The sequence below is a fragment of the Procambarus clarkii genome, chromosome 37, assembly GCF_040958095.1.
Source record: "Procambarus clarkii isolate CNS0578487 chromosome 37, FALCON_Pclarkii_2.0, whole genome shotgun sequence".
Taxonomy (NCBI): Eukaryota; Metazoa; Arthropoda; class Malacostraca; order Decapoda; family Cambaridae; genus Procambarus; species Procambarus clarkii.
Genome location: NC_091186.1, coordinates 22,698,923 through 22,719,950, shown reverse-complemented (window position 1 = coordinate 22,719,950; position 21,028 = coordinate 22,698,923). Strand labels below are relative to the sequence as shown.

At 44.5% G+C, this 21,028-nt stretch overlaps 1 protein-coding gene across 14 annotated transcripts in view; it reads left to right on the top strand.

Annotated features, from left to right (window-relative positions):
• LOC123765891 (phosphatase and actin regulator 2) overlaps positions 1-21,028 on the top strand; it is a 568,756-nt gene that overhangs the window by 536,966 nt on the left and 10,762 nt on the right. For all 14 annotated transcript variants that reach the window (XM_069337250.1, XM_069337256.1, XM_069337255.1 and 11 more), the window contains 3 exons: positions 5,830-5,885; positions 6,418-6,521; positions 18,724-18,896. In XM_069337250.1, the coding sequence (XP_069193351.1) occupies positions 5,830-5,885; positions 6,418-6,521; positions 18,724-18,896 (333 nt within the window). The remainder of the gene's footprint in view (positions 1-5,829; positions 5,886-6,417; positions 6,522-18,723; positions 18,897-21,028) is intronic.

Here is a 21,028-nt window from a genome sequence, read left to right as displayed (position 1 = left end):
ATGCGCAGTAATATGTGCAGTCTAAGGGTTAAACAGGAGACAAGAGGTATCCCCACATAGTTGGAAGATATTGGAATGTGAGATCTCAAAAATGCAAAGAAAATTAACAACATTCTCGAGGAAAAGATATGGCAGGAAATGCAAAATGTAGCTAGTGAAGAGTAGAGGTGCAATAGGCATAATCAGATAACTGTATGAACATCAGATAACACTGTATCAACATCGGATAGCACTGTATGAACATCGGATAACACTGTATGAACATCGGATAACACTGTATGAACATCGGATAACACTGTATGAACATCGGATAACACTGTATGAACATCGGATAACACTGTATGAACATCGGATAACACTGTATGAACATCGGATAACACTGTATGAACATCGGATAACACTGTATGAACATCGGATAACACTGTATGAACATCGGATAACACTGTATGAACATCAGATAACACTGCATGAACATTGGATAACACTGTATGAACATCGGATAACACTGTATGAACATCGGATAACACTGTATGAACATCGGATAACACTGTATGAACATCGGATAACACTGTATGAACATCGGATAACACTGTATGAACATCGGATAACACTGAACATCGGATAACACTGTATGAACATCGGATAACACTGTATGAACATCGGATAACACTGCATGAACATCGGATGACACTGCATGAACATCGGATGACACTGTATGAACATCGGATGACACTGTATGAACATCGGATAACACTGCATGAACATCGGATAACACTGCATGAACATCGGATAACACTGCATGAACATCGGATAACACTGCATGAACATCGGATAACACTGCATGAACATCGGATAACACTGCATGAACATCGGATAACACTGCATGAACATCGGATAACACTGCATGAACATCGGATAACACTGCATGAACATCGGATAACACTGCATGAACATCGGATAACACTGCATGAACATCGGATAACACTGCATGAACATCGGATAACACTGTATGAACATCGGATAACACTGTATGAACATCGGATAACACTGCATGAACATCGGATAACACTGTTTGAAGTGTTGAATCGGTTGCATTGTGACGAATATGTTGGCTTGCTGGTTGCTGCAAGTAACAGCCTTTCTGATCAAGGCATTACTATCCAAGGTTGGCCCCTGGCTGTGCTTGAAAGTAGGAAAAACTCTTGAAACTGACTATAGGTATACTTCAGCCAGTTGTTAGCCAAGTTAGACAAAAGGAAGCACTCATGCACTGCACAGGTGATGAGGAGCTATAATGCGCTAAAGGAAGAAGTTGTAGGTGCCTCCATTCACATCTCCAAGAGCAAATACGACATGGAACTTAGATTATTGGCTATTGTTTACAATGCAGCTGGTTCAAAAAGGTAGATGGCAGGGCATGAATACCTGAAGCTCTACTCATTGTCACTGGTCAATACAATGCAGTACACGAAAACATGGCTATTACGTATAGACCTTGTAGCACACAATGATCATTGGCACCTTCTGTACTCGGTGCATCATTAATTTGTATTTTTGTTTTGCACATACCATGATCATCAATAATCAAAACACCTAGAATGGTCATAATGCCTTAAATTATTCATTGAAATATATGTAGTCATGAAAGTGTGTGAAGTTAAAGGGTGCAGAAGTATGTTATTACTGTACCTTCGCATTCTCGGTGTGCGCGCCTCGGCCTACCCCAAGGTGTGCCGAGCGTTTTGCGTGAGCATGCGGCCACGCTGAAATGTATATACTCTCTTCAGTTTTCTTGCCTCAATTTTCATTGTACTGTGTACGTCATTCATTTGGGTATCAAATTGTTCGCAGTAGAATTCCCTACAGGGTATATGCATATAAGGTCCAAAAGCCCGGCCCCTTTATTCCCCCATCCCCCTCCACAGCAAAGCCAAAAGTCGGTCAAACGTTACCCGTGAGCAAGCCCCCATTGGCACACCCGCAACACCCGCACACAACTGTGTATACTCTTTTCAGTTTGATAACATCAATTTTCATGTTACATCATTCATTTTGGTATCAAATTGTTGGCAATAGAAATCTCTACAGGGGTATATACATACAAGTACCAAAACTATGGCACGCCCCACCTGCAGCAAAGCCAAAAGTCAGCCAAGTGTTACCCGTGAGCATGCACCCATTGACACGCCCACAACACCTGCACACAAATGTGTGTAGTCTTTTCAGTTTGATAACATCAATTTTTGTGTTACGTCATTATACACATTTTAAAACTTGTCCCATAATGATTGGATAAAAAATAGAATTTTAACATAATTTAATTTTAGACGCAACATGCGTCCCCACCGGACATTTGTAAATTTACTTACGGAATGCGTTGCCGCCGGATGAAAGTGTTAAACTTAATATAGCTCTTAGACAAAATGACACCTATAAATAAAGTCTACTATCATCTTAGCATTTCACTACGTAAATAGAGATCATTGGTATGTGCTGAATCAACGGTCTTGGACTGGTTCACACTGGCTGGTGATGTACACCACTGAGCTGCAATACTAGTGTCAGTCTTAGACTGGTGGCTACCTTGTGACAGTTCCGAGTATCAATGTTCCCGTAGCATGGTTTCTGACCAGGCTCCTTGGTTGGTCGGCTGATCAACGAGGCTGTTGGACATGGCTGCTCACAGCTTGACATAATAATCACAGCCTGATTGATCAGGTATCCTTTGGAGGTGTATATCAAGTTCTCTCTTGAACACCATGAGGTCAGCCACCTATGTCCCTTATGTATATCGGGAAAGTGTTGAAGAGTCTAGGCCTTTGATGTTGGAGTTCTCTTTCAGCTTACCTATTGTGCACCTGCATTTTAATGAGGGTATTCTGCACATCCTGCCATACCTTCTGGTCTCATGTGGTGTTATTTCTATGTGCAGATTTGGAACTAGTTCCTCTAATATTTTCAATGTGTAAATTATTATGGATCTTGCCTGCACTCTAAAGAATATAATTAGAAATTTTAATCAGTCCCAATAATTTAATGTTATGTAGAGTGGATTCTGGCAGTTGAGGATCTTTGCACGCTCTCCAAGTCAGCAATTTGTCCAGCTTTGAATGTGGCTGTTAGTTTGCAACAATAGTCCACCTTAGAGATCATTAGTGTCTAAAAGGTTTCATCATATGTATGGCTTCCCTTATTTGGAAGGTAATTTTTCTTGCAGTCGTGACAGCCACTTTATTGTGTTCTGGAAAGGTAAGGCCTTTTGACATATTACTCCTAGATACTTTACATTGCTTTTTCGTTATATAGTTTGAATTGTGGTTCATACTGACTGATACTGTGCACCACTATGCTGCAATACTTGTCAACTTTGGACGGGTTTGCATGGGCAAGAAGAAACCTTGACAAAGGGATGCTTGGGCAAGGGGTGAGGAAGGAAGCTTGGGTTAAGGGTGGGGGGAAGGGAAAAGCTTGGGCAAATGGCGGGGAAGGAAGTTTATGTATGGGGTGGGGTAAGGAAGATTGGGTAGGGAGTGGAGGGGGGGGAACTTGGGCATGGGGTAGGTAAAAGCTTGAGCAAGAGGCGGGGAAGAAAGCTGGAGAAAGGGGTGGGAGGGGAAACTTTGATATGGGGTCAGGAGGGAAAGCTTGGCTAAATGAGTGAGAGGAAAATGGCAAAGGGCATAAGTAAGCCTGAACATGAGTTAGGAGTAAAGCCTGGTGAAAGGGTAGGGAGGGAAGCCTGAACAAGAAACATGGATAAGCCTGAGCATGGGGCATGAACAAGAAACATGGATAAGCCTGAGCATGGGGCATGAACAAGCCTGGGCAAGGGGCAAGATGAAAGCCTGAACAAACAGCATGAGTAAGCTTGAAAAATGGGGTGGTGGGGTGAAAGCTCAGGCAAAGGGGTGGAAAGCCTGAGCAGAGGGCATGAGTTAGCCTGGGCAATGGAGTGGGATTGGGCTGAGTGTGGGTAAGGTGATCCTCGGGAGGACTCGTGGCATGCTGCCAACATCTCAGGCAGGTCGAGGTTGTAAGCTGAAATAAATGTGTTGGTGTGTCAATTAAGATCTCTAATATGCATCACGTATATTTGGGAATATGTGTATTTGTTCTATGATGTAATATTAAGTATGCTGAGAGAGATTCTTCCCATTTTGATTAAAAAATGTGGTACTTTGCATTTGGGAATGCAAGTTTTTGAATGCAGTCACTCATTGTGACAATATTTATATATTCTAGTGAAAAACATTGAAAGCTAAGAAAAATGGATTTCTGTTGTAGATACACAGCATATCTGAATAATGTAACAATATGATATTGGCATATGTGTATTAGTTTTCAAATTTGTAACTTTAAATGTTAAATTAGTTAAATGATTCCATGACGAGGAATCATTTGTAGCCTGGCTGTGTTTGTTGGATGTGGGTAACCTTGACTACAAACTTTTCTTGGTAGTGTGTGTCCATGACCTGATACTGACCGGCCCTGAGCGTCTGTATCGCGTGTCGTCGTGCCAGCTCATGTCTTTCCGATTATACTTGCCATTCCTGACATCAGCACTGAGAATTTTGTTGCTTCCATATCCAAAGTGGCTACCATCATCTAATACACATTATTATATTTGCAATTTTAACTTCAGTTCATAATGGAAAGTTTATTATTTCTTTTTTTTTTTTGCAGGGCTTTTAATTATGTTATAACTGGAGGTAAATGATTGAGCAAACTTTGAATTAATTCCTAATTCAAGTTGTTAATCTCGGCTACTTAAGCATTTCTTTAGGCTACAGAATTCAGAAATTAATGCTGTAGTACAGTATGTGAAGTTAACATAGTGTTTTTAAATACCAGATATCAGTTGTCTTCTGTAGTTACTGTTGATGTATATAGTTACCGTGCACTTGCATATCTGGTTTATTAAATGTGAAGAAAAAACAACAAAGTTTTGGCTTGGTGTAGAGGTGGTAGTTGTGGATGGAGAGGAAAGGGGGGATGTGGTGGGGGATGTGGCAGTGGTGGAGGGAGGTAAGGGGAAGATATAGTGGGGAGGTAGCTGTGGTGGAGGGAGGGAGGGAGGGGATGTGACAGTGGTGGAAGAGGGGGAGGTTACGGATGGTGGGAGAGAGGTGGCTCACTTGATGGCAGTCCTTGACAATTGGCCAGTGAGGCAGGTTACATACTGCACGATTCTCGGAAGTCTCTTGAACTGTGCATCCCTTACAAAGGTTATGGTTTTTAATGGAAAGTACCCTATTGGATTAATCTAAATACGGCTGGCTGATGAAAATGTGATTTGGAAATTTTTGTCTAGTTGATGTAATGAAGAGTGCATATGATTGGCGGAGAAGAAGCATGGGCGATCGTGCATTAACTCATGTTTGGCGCTCCGAGTGTAATGGATGAATTGTGTTAAGTGGTGCATGATAATTGCACGGCTGGTCCGAGCAGTAATCATATCATAGCAAATTATTTTGGTCTCGGCATTACCTGTGATAAAATAATTGGAAGCATGGTGGTCCAAAATTATTTTCGAATCCCTCGGGAAGATGGTCTGATTGTGATGGCAATACGAGAAGAGGATTGGTTGAAGGAGCGGCAGCGGCGGTCTTGGGTCAAGTCCGTTGTGGCCAAACTTCTTGCTAGGTAACCATTCATTACCTTCACTCTAATTAAGAGGTACTGAAGGACTTATTAATGTACAGCATTAATATCTTAAGCAAAATTAATGAGAACTAGTGATTGTTCTTTGATGTTACAGCTTCATTTTAAACTGCAATACAGTACAGTACAGTACATTGAAAAATAATTAACTGGTACTTTTCTTTCCAGACGTTTGAGTTTGCGACCCACGGCTGAAGAATTAGAAGAAAGAAATATACTTAAAAGTAGGTTCATGTGTGCTGTGTAATCCCATTGTACTCTATAAATGTTCTACTATTGTTATTGATTTAATTTAATTTCTGTTTGTTAATGAAAATGTTAATAATATGCTTGAAATTACTTTAGATTTCATGGTTTGGGTAGGACTATTGCTTTTTTGTATCGAGTTTAGTCAATTAAGTTTATTTTTACTACAAAAATATATAATTTGCAATACAGTATTGTATATTTTTTTAATCTAATGCACATTTTATGTATGTAATATACTGTGAAAATAAATAAATAATATATATATATATATATATATATATATATATATATATATATATATATATATATATATATATATATATATATATATAAATATAAATATATATATAAATATAAATATATAAATAAAATATGAGATTACATTTCTAAGATGGGACACAAATTTTTAGAAACGGTCAAAACACTACCCTTTTGGGATGTACTGTATTTTATTACCTCGATAAACTTAGTTGAATTTGCATGTTGTAATTACCACCATTTCGGCAGGAACTACTCCTGAGGAAGCAAGAAAGCAGAAGGAAGAAAAAAGAAAAACCCTATTACGGAAGCTATCCTTTAGACCGACACTTGAAGAGCTTCGGGAACGGAAAGTGAGTACTGTATATACGGTAGACATGTTCAGACTGTCATGTAACTGCTTACTCTATTTGTTGTCTTGTGTAACAAACTTATTTTTTATTTAAATTTTAAATTTTGTCCCGAGGGGCGAGTTTATCGGGCAGCGCCACTCATCTTGTGAGTGGACAAACCGCCATAACAGCATGTAACAACACTCCCCAATAGGAAGAAAACCCGCTGGGTTGTTCATCCTGTCACTTGTACCCAGACGCAGCTGGAACTTGCTTAACTGTCTCAAGTGAACAGCTCCTCAAACAAGATTAGCATATTTATTTATTTATAATTACATTAGTGTCATGCAACTCCTTATTCTGTTGATTGTAATTTTGTTGTTCTGTTAAGGATGTGATGTTTCCTTCAAATTAATAATGTCTTCAACAGAAGTACTTTTCATGCTGTTTTTTTGTCTGCAAAAGATATGAAACTGTGACTTGTATTTTTGTCTATATCGGATATGAGAATAAGGAAAAGCAGTGGTACAAGGACTGTACCCTGAGGTACAGAGCTTTTAACTATGTTTGGACTCGTTTTTATTTGACTGTTACTCTTTGTATTCTATCTGACAGAAAATTTAATATTCATTGCCTTACTTTTCCTGTTATTCCTCTTGATCTCATTTTGTGGCTGTCACTCCATGTTCCTTTATCAAACACCTTTGCCATGTCCATGTTTACCACATCTGCATTCTGTTTTTCTTTTAATGCATCAGTGATTTTGTCATAGATTTAGAACAGGAGGATCATGCTTTTCGCAGATCTGACTCCTGATCACTCTCTCAAAAACCTTTAATATGTGGGACTGGTTTGTAATTTTTAGCCAATGCTTTGCTCCATTCCTTTTATAGGGGAGTTTTATCTGTTGATTTAGGCACTTCTGGTATCTCCCCTTTATCCAGGCTCATCCTCCACACTACACTGAGTGCCTGTGCTACTGGCACTTTTCATTTCTTTATAAATATTAAATTCCATGGTAACACCACCACCTTGTGCCGTCTGTTGCCTGGTGGCACCATCCGCTGTACCATTTGTCTGTTACCTGGGGCTGCCACCTGCTTTAGAGAAGCATTCTGCCGATGATGTATTAAGAGTTGCTGAAGTTGGCAGCCACTTGGGCACCTCGCCATCTTGCGGGAGCCATTCATACGTCACTGTGGTTTGGTATGCACTGTCTGCTTTAAGAGTTGGATACATGACAACACAATGACACGAATGCAGTTTGTGCAAGCTTTGTCCTAATTTCACAGTCTATCTGGAGCTGTTCACACATCACTACGGATGCTTCGGTATGCACTGTCTGCTTCAGGAGTCGGATACGTCACACCACCATGATTATATGACTGTGCTATGCACAAGCTTCACTTTATAACCTGGATGTTTATGCCTGGGCATGCCAGGGTGCTCGTGTGCCCGGGCATGCCAGGGTGCTCGTGTGCCCGGGCATGCCAGGGTGCTCGTGTGCCCGGGCATGCCAGGGTGCTCGTGTGCCCGGGCATGCCAGGGTGCTCGTGTGCCCGGGCATGCTAGGGTGCTCGCCAGGGTGTCCGGGCATGCCAGGGTGCTCGCCAGGGTGTCCGGGCATGCCAGGGTGCTCGCCAGGGTGTCCGGGCATGCCAGGGTGCTCGCCAGGGTGTCCGGGCATGCCAGGGTGCTCGCCAGGGTGTCCGGGCATGCCAGGGTGCTCGCCAGGGTGTCCGGGCATGCCAGGGTGCTCGCCAGGGTGTCCGGGCATGCCAGGGTGCTCGCCAGGGTGTCCGGGCATGCCAGGGTGCTCGCCAGGGTGTCCGGGCATGCCAGGGTGCTCGCCAGGGTGCCCGGGCATGCCAGGCTGCTCGCCAGGGTGCCCGGGCATGCCAGGCTGCTCGCCAGGGTGCCCGGGCATGCCAGGCTGCTCGCCAGGGTGCCCGGGCATGCCAGGCTGCTCGCCAGGGTGCCCGGGCATGCCAGGCTGCTCGCCAGGGTGCCCGGGCATGCCAGGGTGCTCGCCAGGGTGCCCGGGCATGCCAGGCTGCTCGCCAGGGTGCCCGGGCATGCCAGGCTGCTCGCCAGGGTGCCCGGGCATGCCAGGCTGCTCGCCAGGGTGCCCGGGCATGCCAGGGTGCTCGCCAGGGTGCCCGGGCATGCCAGGGTGCTCGCCAGGGTGCCCGGGCATGCCAGGGTGCTCGCCAGGGTGCCCGGGCATGCCAGGGTGCTCGCCAGGGTGCCCGGGCATGCCAGGGTGCTCGCCAGGGTGCCCGGGCATGCCAGGGTGCTCGCCAGGGTGCCCGGGCATGCCAGGGTGCTCGCCAGGGTACTTATGTTCTTGTGTATTTACTAGCACGTTAAAAATTTGTTTTCCCAGCATGCTTTGGTGTGCTTCATTGTGCCTTTACATCAACATCTACATGAGCACACCAACTCTGGTGTGCTCTCTCCACTGTGCTCTTGCATATGCTGGCATTTTTCTAGAAAAGAGAGATTGTAACGTATGCAACGCATAGGGTATGTTTATTCCGCAGTTGTTAAGGATAAGGACACGCTACCCAAGGTCTATTTAAAGGACCTGATCTTCACCCACTGGCTGGCTGCCCGGATTGTTTTGCGTTGAGTGACACGTGTTGCCACTTGCTCTCATAAAGTTTAGTGGTAATCCCTATAAGCCTTTCTTGGAATGGACAACAGTAATAAAATTCAAGGTATTTAGTTCAGGGTCTGTATACATCTCAGACGTCAGGTAAACTTTTTTTATTTTTTAATATACAGTATTATAATTTAGATACTCGGTAATAATAGTGTTTTACAGATAAAAGTAACATCGTACACAAGACTGTTTGTCAATATATTTTAAAACCTACCTAAGCGTACCCAACTTGACCCACAACCTAACCCAGCCCAACTCAACTCAGCCTTACACAGCCTAACCTAAGCTGACATATCCCTTCCTGTCGACATATGTGGTTTTAACAAACGGGAGACAAGTTTTCTCGAATCGTGAACTAAAGTTTTGAACAGTTAACCATACCTCTCTAAAGGCATACAGTATAATATAGCCTAGAAACTGGTATGAAATTAAATAATAAATCCATGAAAATGGGCATAAATGTTGTAATATTTATTAATATTAAGTCAATAGGGGAGATGGTCATTGACTGGTGGAGGAGAGTGGAGGGGAGTGCTTAATGTGGGCAATGGTAACACTTGTACCTCTGGCAGGACACCTTGCACATGGTGCCAACTCCTGGGTAAAGCATACCTGTTAGATGAAGAGCAGCTCGAGTTCATGAATGTGAACACAACAGATATCACAAAAGGAAATTCAGTTCAGTCAAAGTATTGGGGGTTGAGTCAGGTTCACACTCTTGAAGATAGATGGCTTGAAAAGTCATCTATCTTGAGATGTTTAGGTTTGGTTACGTCATCTTGAGTTACTGTTTGTTTATATGTAGTGTGAGAGTGAAGGTTGGGCTCGCGAGGTGTTTCCGGCTGCTGCATTCCCTACATTCACCAGTTATTTTTAGCCTTCTCGGTAGCCTTTAAAGATGTCCCTCTGTGGTATGGTCAATATTTAGATTTGCATATTGGTTTGTGAGTATGAATCATATAAACAGTGTATATTCTTCGTTGTCATTTATTAATGTGTGAATAAGATATAACACAAACTCATGCATATATTTACACAGACATGTTATATGTGGATTTGAACTTAATTTTTAGACAATAATTTTTAACATTGCAAAAATTAAAGCCTACAATTTTCATACATTATTGGTTATTTAAGCCAAAAATCTTTATTCTTGAGTATATTTAAATCCTGAAAAATAATTAAAGAATATTTTTTTGTAATTCCTATAAATTTAAATGCAGCTAGCAGTTTAAAATGAATTGCCTCAATGCTGACTAGATAGATTTTTTTTAAGGAGGGTGGGGGAAGGGGGGGGGAGGGGTGGAAGAAGTGGGCAGCATTTACCTGGAGTGGGTACACCACAAGTTCTTTCACTCCCTATGACCTGTGATAACATGAACAGTCAGGCTGTTGTTTTTGAAGCATTCCGCAGGCCCGCAGCACAACCTGGTTGGTCTGCCACTGTCTGCAGGAAATTGCCCAATTGTTTCTATGGAGTTGTATGATCTGTTACAGACCACCAGCACTTCCTCACTTGCCTAATTACACCTGTGGAAGGGTCGACCTTGGTCTTCTCTTTTCAACTTTCAGTTGATTGGTACATGGGTTGCAGTCATTTGAGATGTCATACCTATATTTAGAGCTGTATTTAGAGTCTTCCTTCACCACTTCACTTCTTAGTACTGGACATTACATTTGTTCACTATTCTGACATGTGTTTTCCCCCTTACCCCGGCCTCCTCCTCCTCAGGTACCACATACGGCACTACTCCCCCCTCCCTCACTCCAGTACCCCCCATGGCATTTCACCCTCACCCCAGTACCCCACAGCATTTGCCCCTCACTCCTGTAACCCCCCCTCCCCCCCCCCACCCCCCCCCCCCACCCACAGCCTTTACCCCTCACTCCCCAAGTATTCCTTCCTTTCCCCAAGCATTCCCCTGCTTTATCCCCAAGCATTTACCCCTCACTTACCCCAAGTATTCCCTGCTTTCCCAGCCCCTGGTCTTCTTCCTGCCCCAAGCAGGCCCAAGCGAGACCTAAGCCCTCCATCCCCCACTCCATCTCCCCCCAAACCCCTGTCAACTACACCGCAGGAGGGCGTTCCCTCTCCCCAAGCAATCCCTGCCCCCTCACCCTCAGGACTTCTTCCTGCCCCAAGCAGGCCTGAGCAAGACCTAAGCCCTCCATCCACCACTCCACCTCCCCCTGAACCCCTGGCAACTACCTCACAGGAGGATGAGCCTGTCCAAGTAGCAATGACCATGGAACAACTTCCTACACTTGTGGGGAGTGAGGGTGAAATTGGATATAAGAAAGTGAGCTTCAAGGTAATGTACTCAAACATTGATGGGATTACCAATAAAGCAAGTGAACTGGCAGAAAGGGCACAAGAAGAAAACCCTGATGTAATAGGACTCACAGAAACAAAATTTTCAGGAGTCATAACAGATGCTGTGTTTCCAAAGGACTACTATATAGTAAGGAAAAAGAGGGAAGGGAGAGGAGGTGGAGGAGTGGCCCTGTTGATAAGGAAGGACTGGAGTTTTGATGAGATGGAAATTCCGGACTGTGACGGATTCAGAGATTACATAACAGGAACTAAAACAATGGGTGGCCCTAAGATAATAGTGGCAGTCATTTACAACCCTCCCCTAAATGACAGAAGACCTAGACAGGAGTTTGATAGGAACAACATGGCAACCATTAATATAATGGAGAGAGCAGCTTCAGTTGCCTGCAGGAATGGCTCAAGACTCTTAATCATGGGCGATTTCAACCATGGAAAGATAGGCTGGGAGAATTGGGGACCCACATGGTGGTGCAGATATGTGGAGAGCTAAGCTCTTGGAAGTGGCAACAAGGAACTTTCTAAGCCAGCATGTCAAGGAACCCACAAGAGTGAGAGGCAATGATGAACCAGCTAGAATCGACTTGATATTCACCTTGAATGAGTCAGAAATAAGGGAAGTCAAAGTTGAAGCCCCCATAGAAATGAGTGACCACAGTGTACTGACTTTTGAGTACTTGGTGGAGGTAGGGATAACCTATCCAAAGATGGGATCAGAGGGAAAGACTAAATTACCGAAGAGGAAAATATGACGAGATGAGGAACTTCCTCAGGGGAATACCATGGGAAACAAAACTTAGAGACAAGAATGTGCAGGACATGATGGATTTTGTCACCCAGAAAGGCCAGAAAGCTGCAGACGGGTTTATCCCTGTCCAAAAGGAGAAAAACGAAAAACAGAAAAACCCATAGTTTAATCAGGAATGCAAGGTAGTGAAGCAACTGAGTAAAAGAACATGGAGAAACTACAGAAATAACAGAACATCGGAGAGCAGGGAGAGATACCAGAGGGCCAGAAATGAGTACAGTACCTCAGAGTGAGGAGGGAAGCAGAGACAGTTTGAAAATGACATAGCAAGTAAAGCCAAGACCCAACCAAAGCTGCTCCACAGCCACATCAGGAGGAAAACAGCAGTGGAGGAACAAGTGATGGAACTGTGAAAAGGGGAGAACAGATACACAGAGAATGACAAGGTGTGTGAAGAACTCAACAAGAGATTCCAGGAGGTCTTCACAACAGAACAAGAAGCCCCTGCACTAAATGAGGAGGCGGCAAACCAAGCAACCTTGGAGGAATTTGACCTCACCAGTGATGAGGTCAAAAGGTGTCTGCTGGAGCTGGATGTGACAAAGGCTGTTGGGCCTGACACTCACCATGGATACTAAAGGAAGGTGCAGAAGCACTAAGTGTGCCACTCTATGGTGTATAACAGGTCACTGGAAACAGGAGACTTACTAGAAAGTTGGAAGACATCTAATGTAGTCCCATATACAAGAAGGGTGTCAGGCAAGAGGCACTGAACTACAGGCCAGTTTCCCTAACTTGTATACCATGCAAGGTGATGGAGAAGATCGTGAGGAAAAGGCTTGTAGAGCACCAGGAGGGAAATAACTTTGTAATGCACCACCAACATGGGTTCAGGGATGGTAAATTGTGCCTCACAGGTTTAATAGAGTTCTATGACCAGGCAACAAAAATTAGGCAGGAAAGAGAAGGGTGGGCCAACTGCATTTTCCTGGACTGCCAGAAAGCCTTTGACACAGTACCCCATAAAAGGCTGTTAAAAAAGTTGGAGCAACAGGCAGGAGTAAAAGGGAAGGTGCTCCAGTGGATAAGGGAATACTTAAGCAACAGGAAACAGCAAGTAACAGTGAGGGGGGAGACATCAGAGTGCGAGATGTCACCAGTGGAGTCCCACAGGGCTCAGTACTTGGACCCATCCTGTTTCTAATATATGTAAACGATCTTCCGGAGGGTATAGACTCGTTCCTCTCAATGTTTGCTGATGATGCAAAAATTATGAGAAGAATCAAGATGGATGAAGATAGACAGACTATACAGGCTGACCTGGACAAACTGGAGGAATGATCTAGAAAATGGCGGCTAAAGTTCTACTCAGGAAAGTGTAAGGTAATGAAATTAGGTGAAGGGAGGAGGCTGAACACAAGGTATCATCTGGGAAGTGAAATCCTGCAAGAGTCAAATAGAGAGAAAGATCTGGGGGTTGATATCACACTGAACCTGTCCCCAGAGGCCCACATCAAAAGAATATCATCAGCGGCATATGCTAGACTGGCCAACATAAGAACTGCCGTTAGAAACTTGTGTAAGGAATCATTCAGGACCCTGTATACTACTTATGTAAGACCAATCCTGGAATATGCAGCTCCAGCCTGGAGTCCATACCTAGTTAAACACAAGACAAAGTTAGAGAAGATTCAGCGGTATGCCACCAGGCTTGTTCCGGAACCGAGAGGTATGAGCTATGAGGAAAGGCTAAAGGAGCTTAACCCTTAATCCCTGGAAAACAGAAGAGTAAGGGGAGACATGATAACCACCTACAAAATTCTCAGGGGAATTGACAGGGTGGACAAAGACAAACTCTTCAGCACGGGTGGGACACGAGGGGACACAGGTGGAAACTTAGTACCCAGATGAGCCACAGAGACGTTAGAAAGAATTTTTTCAGTGTCAGAGTAGTTAACGGATGGAATGCATTAGGCAGTGATGTGGTGGAGGCTGACTCCATACACGGTTTCAAATGTAGATACGATAGAGCCCAGTAGGCTCAGGAATCTGTACACCAGTTGATTGACAGTTGAGAGGCGGGACCAAAGAGCCAAAGCTCAACCCCCGCAAGCACAATTAGGTGAGTACTCCTGTACCCCCCCCCCCATTCACCTATGGCATTTACCCCTCACTGCAGTACCTACGTAGCATTTTCCCCTCACTCCGGTACCCACGTAGCATTTCCCCCTCACTCCGGTACCCACGTAACATTTCCCCCTCACTCCGGCACCCCCGTAGCATTCCCCCCTCGCTCCAGTACCCCTCCTCCCTTACCTTGAGGTTACCTTGCGGTGCTTCCAGAACTTAGCATCCCCGTGGCCCGGTCGTTGACCAGGCCTCCTAGTTGCTGGACTGGTCAACCAGGCTGTTGGATGCAGCTGATGTACGAATCACAGCCTGGTTGATCAGGTATCCTTTGGAGGTGCTTATCCAGTTCTCTCTTGAACACTGTGAGGGGGTCGGCCAGTTATGTCCCTTATGTGTAGTGGAAGCGTGTTGAACAGTCTCGGGCCCTTGATGTTGATAGAGTTCTCTCTCAGAGTACCTGTTACACCTCTGCTTTTCAACGGGGGATATTCTGCACATCCTGCCATGCCTCCTGGTCTCATGTGATGTTATTTGTGTGTGCAGGTTTGGGACCAGCCCCTCTAATATTTTCCACGTATAAATGATTATGTATTTCTCCCACCTGCGCTCAAGAGAATACAGGTTTAGGCTCTTTAGTCGGTCCCAATAGTTTAGATGTTTTACTGAGTGGATTCCAGCAGTAAAGGATCTCTGCACACTCTCCAGGTCAGCAATTTCTCCAGCTTTGAAAGGGGCTGTCATTGTGCAGCAGTACTCCACTCTAGAGAACACTAGCGTCTTGAAAAGCATCATTATTTTATAGCATCTCTAGTGTGAAAGGTTCTTGTTGTCCAACCTGTCATTTTTCTTCCAGTTGTGACGGCTACTTTATTGTGTTCTTTGAAGGTACAGTCTTCAGACATGAGTACACCCAAATCCTTTACATTGCTTTTTCGTTCTATGCTATGATTTGACTGAGTTTTGTACATGGTTTCTGTTTTTATATTTTCCTTTTTTCCGTAGCGCATGAGCTGGAACTTATCTTCGTTGAACACCATATTATTTTCTGTAGCCCATAGAAAGGCTTGATTTACATCTGATTGGAGGTTTGCCGTGTCCTGTATGTTGTCTACTCTCATGAAAATCCAAGTGTCATCTGCAAAGGATGATACAGTACTATAGATTGTGTCCTTGTCTATGTCCGATGGCATTCTCCCCCCCCCCCCCCCCCCCTCCCTCACTTCAGTACCCCCCCTCAGTGGCATTTCCCTGCTCACTCCGGTACCCCCGTAGCATTTCCCCCTCACTCTAGTACCCCCATGTCATTTCCCCCTCACTCTAGTACCCCCATGTCATTTCCCCCTCACTCTAGTACCCCCATGGCACCTCCCCCTCACTTCATTACCCCTCCCCATGGCATTTCCCCCTCACTCCAGTATCCCTCACAGCATTTCCCCCTCACTCCAGTACCCTTCACGGCATTTCCCCCTCACTCCAGTACCCCTCATAGCATTTTCCCTCTCCAGTACCCCTGACTGCATTTTCCCCTCATTCCAGTACCCCTCACATCATTTCCCACTCACTCCAGTACCCCCTCATAGCATTTCCCCCCTCACTCCAGTACCCCCTCATGGCATTTCCCCCCTCACCCCAGTACCCCTCACAGCATTTCCCCCTCACCCCAGTACCCCTCACGGCATTTCCCCCCCCTCCTCACCCCAGTACCCCTCACATCATTTCCCCCTCCCCCTCACCCCAGTACCCCTCACAGCATTTCCTCCCCCTTCTCACCCCAGTACCCCTCATGTCATTTCCCCCCCCCCCCCTCACCCCAGTACCGTCACTCCAGTACCCCTCACGGCATTTCCCCCTCACTCCAGTACCCCTCACGGCATTTCTCCTCTCCAGTACCCCTCATGGCATTTCCCCCTCACGGCATTTCTCCCCTCACTCCAGTACCCCTCACATCATTTCCCCCTCACGGCATTTCCCCCTCACTCCAGTACCCCTCACAGCATTTCCCCCTCACTCCAGTATTGTACCACCCATTCAAAATTGTTTTCCATGTATGCCCTGTCTTTTCCACAGAGAATTTTGCACAGTATGTGGTAACTGTGGTTACCCTGAGTGATATTTAATTTCTTTGGCCTTTCCTTGCAACTCCTACCTCTTTGCTCTAAAATTAGTCTATTAGCATACTTTGTGACTCTATTTAAACTTGTTGTTCAATAAATTGGGACGTCATACTGCTGCCACATATTCCAGAATGAATCTTATATTAGTGGTCTGAAGGATCGTGAGTAATTACTTATTTTTTATAGTCAGTTCTGTTGCAAGCATTGCAAGCACCTAGTTGTGCTTGTGGGGATTGAGCTCTGGCTCTTTGGTCAGATGCAGATGTGTATGCAGGTGATGATGTCAGTTTGATGTATACTTCAGGAGACAGTGCAGGCAATGAATCACAATAATGTGGCTAATGTAAGTTGACCAGACCACACACTTGAAGGTGAAGGGACGACGACGTTTCGGTCCGTCCTGGACCATTCTCAAGTCGATTGTGGACCATTCTCACAATCGACTTGAGAATGGTCCAGGACGGACCGAAACGTCGTCGTCCCTTCACCTTCTAGTGTGTGGTCTGGTCAACTTCAGGAGACAGGTTCAGTGTGACTTACACCTCCCAAAATGGTTTTTCTCTGTCGACTAGGATAGTTTCCTTTTCCATGTGATACTTAGTGTCCAGCCTCCAATTCATAGCACCCAGCTTGATTACTCTTCGCTTGGGTCAAACTCTCCATCGTCATTTCATTCCTACAATTTGTCCATGCCATCCTCTGGTTTCTTGTAGTCTTCCAGCATATTTTTCCAAAAAATTTGTATATTATTAAAAAAAGATTTGAGTGGAAGGAGTCTATTCCTGCTAGAAATAATTTACATTGCTCAGAAACCAGATAGGTCTTGATACTAACCATCGTGGAACTCTGCTGGTAATATCTTGCCACTCTCAAATCTCTCATCTTATAGGCATTTTGTTGGTTAGGTACTCACTTATTCATTGGAACACCTTCCCAGTTACTCCTATTTCTTGACATCTTTACTCTTCTTGTGTGAGGACATCTTGTGACATCTTTATTGCCCTGTGCCGAAGCTTTCCAACAGTCAAAAAATATTCAGTTGTTCTTTGTGTCAGATCTATGTAACCTGCTCATAGAATTTATTCAAGTTGATGATGTGAAGTCTTTTCTCCAGATGTGCTACTAATATCTTTCTCGTGGTTGATAACATGTCCCTGTTATTCTCCGCATCCATTTTTCCCTCGCTCTTTACTCTCATCTCCTGGGCCTTTGCTATTGTTTTCCTCCTCATGTCAATATGAAGCAGCTTGTTTTTTTTTTTAATGGCTAGGCTAGGAATTTCTTGACAGGTATGTCAAGAATGGTTAGGAATTTCACTTGTTGGAGAGGGCACACTTGGCCAGAACTTGAACTTGCTAAGGAGGACATATTAGACAGTCATGCATTGGTGAGCATTTTTACTGTAATATTTGCATACGTCTTTAATCAACGTTCCTTCATTATTTTATTTGTTGTTACATATTTATGTTCTTGACTCAGATTGTGTATGTGCCCATAGCTATGTGCTGTATTGGAAGTCCCTCTATTCTCACTAAGTAAATTAAAAGATTTATATAATTAATTCCCCAAGCAATATTACCAAGTTTCATATGCCCTCTGAGTTCACGATTATTGATTTCTGTCCTTCCTGGGAGATGAGTAATCTAGACACATTCGAGACCCGGGAAGGTGGTGGCAGTGTACAATTAAGGTTTTATTCATGGTCTTTAAATTAATAAACCCTTCATTTGTTGCCCCCCCCCCCTCATTTAATATCTCAGTTTTGATATTAGTGGGTAGGTCAGTGAGGGGTCACAGTGATTCTGCAAGCAGTGTTGAGTAAGGGAGGAGCAGGTAGGGTTATTACACTGGGAGCAACAAAGTGCACTTTAACATTTTCTTATACAATATTTCATAACTAAAAACAAAATTCCATCGTTAACCACTGTGATGTGTCGAGTTTATTGTGACATTCCCCGTGTGCATGAAATAAAGTGTTTCCAAAAAATGTTTTTTCTTTGTGAAATGATAGACATGTTCAGGGAAGGAAATTTATGTAAAAATAAATACCAAATTCCACTTTGGCTGTGGGGGACGTGGACAAGGTACGCTGTAACATCATCAGGGGCTGGTCGCCCCTGATGATGACGCCCCATCAAACTATCATTATTTTCCTCCTTTACCTGTGTGGATTGTATATTAATTTTCAGCCACATTATTGTGACTTATTCACACCATAATTTATGCTTTTACAGATCATACGCTTCAATGACTATATAGAGGTGACTCAGGCGCACGAGTATGACCGTCGTGCTGACAAGCCATGGACGCGTCTAACTCCGCGGGATAAAGCGGCCATTAGGAAAGAACTCAATGACTTCAAGAGTATGGAGATGGAGGTTCATGAAGAATCCAAGCATCTCACTCGGTATGTTATTAACTTAAGGGTTTGGCAATGCACTTACTAACTTTCCTCTATGTAAAAGATGCATTCTGGAAATATGGATTTAAATCAAAATGACCAATTGAAATAACATAAATCAGAACGATGTAAAATCGAGGGACAAGAGTACTTCATAAATAAAGGTATGTATATGACAAGCTTTTGTCTTGATAACTGCTAGAAAAAGTTTGAATGACTGACTAACCATCATCTGTGAAGTTGAAGTCTTGCAAATGAGAAGGGTTTGAAACCTTGCATATAGACATATAAACTGTATCATCACTGGTCAACCAGGCTGTAATTCATACGATGGGCTGCGAGCAGCCATGCCCAACAGTCTGGTTGACCAGATGATCAACCGGGAGACCGGGCCGTGGGGCTGTTAATCCCCGGAAGCTACTCAAGGTAGGTAGGTAGGTAGACATCACATTGATGAATGTGCAGTGTACACAGATTGCCACATTATTTACATTAACATCATCTGCATTAGTGTGATTAATATTTCATTTACAATATATATGTGAACCCTTAACTAAGAGTTTGCATACACTGAATACAGAGTCATTAGGTGTGGTACTGCACTATTTGGATACACGCTCATTGTGAACATCACTGTTAAATACAGGCCCAAATGGTGCTCAGACGTTAGAATAAAATCTGTTAGCAAATCTGTGAGAGCACCATTGATGTTGCAGTAGAGACTGCCTCTATTGCTTGCTGCTTGTCTGGATGGGTGTTCACGCAACCGATCACCACTCTCTGCTCCAGCCGCTGCTTTGTAGTCTGCGTTACTGGTTTATAGGTATGGGTCATGAGATTTGCGCCCATCTCTACAGGTTGGGTCACATTTCCTCCTCTCTGGTGTCAGTACATGACCAAGTCACAATGAGAGAATTTTTGTAGCAGTGTGTGGAATCAAACTTGCATCCTGGATCACCCTAGAGGCATGCATTACCCATTCCACCACAAGTGTCTTAAAAGCAACAAGACATTGGATTTGTGTGCCAGCATGGGGGCCTCAAAACTCTCTGAATGTTCAGGTGGAATTCAGATTATGTTGCTTTTTAAGCTTTTTGTGGTCTAATGGATAATGCATGCTTTTTAGGGTGACCCAGAATGTGAGTTAGATTCCATTGAAGAACTTGACAAATTTTCTTGTAGACTTACCATGCGAGTGTTATTTTATTGTCACAATACATATATTGTCAATAACAGGGCTAGAGTCTCCCTGAAGGAGGAACTTAACACATCAGATAAGATAACTGGTGGTGCATAGTCATCATGTACCTCATCCTTCTACCCCACCCTTCTACCCCCACCCTTCTATTCCCACCCTTCTACCCCCACCCTTCTATTCCCACCCTTCTATTCCCACCCTTCTACCCCCACCCTTCTACCCCCACCCTTTTACCCCCACCCTTCTACCCCCCACCCTTCTACCCCCCACCCTTCTACCCCCTACCCTTCTACCCCCTACCCTTCTACCCCCTACCCTTCTACCCCCTACCCTTCTACCCCCTACCCTTCTACCCCCTACCCTTCTACCCCCTACCCTTCTACCCCCTACCCTTCTACCCCCTACCCTTCTACCCCCTACCCTTCTACCCCCTACCCTTCTACCCCCTACCCTTCTACCCCCTACCCTTCTACCCCCTACCCTTCTACCCCCTACCCTTCTACCCCCTACCCTTCTACCCCCTACCCTTCTACCCCCTACCCTTCTACCCCCTACCCTTCTACCCCCTACCCTTCTACCCCCTACCCTTCTACCCCCTACCCTTCTACCCCCCTACCCTTCTACCCCCTACCCTTCTACCCCCTACCCTTCTACCCCCTACCCTTCTACCCCCTACCCTTCTACCCCCTACCCTTCTACCCCCTACCCTTCTACCCCCTACCCTTCTACCCCCTACCCTTCTACCCCCTACCCTTCTACCCCTGCCCCTCTACCCCACCCTTCTACCCTCCCCCTCTACCCCCTCTCTACCTCTCTTCTATCCCGTCTCTATCCCTTTCTCGCCCCTATTGCATTCTTGTATGTAGGGAACATAATTCATTCACATTCACCCACCCATTCAGCAGGACCAAAGAGCCTCAGCTCAACCCCTGCAAGTACA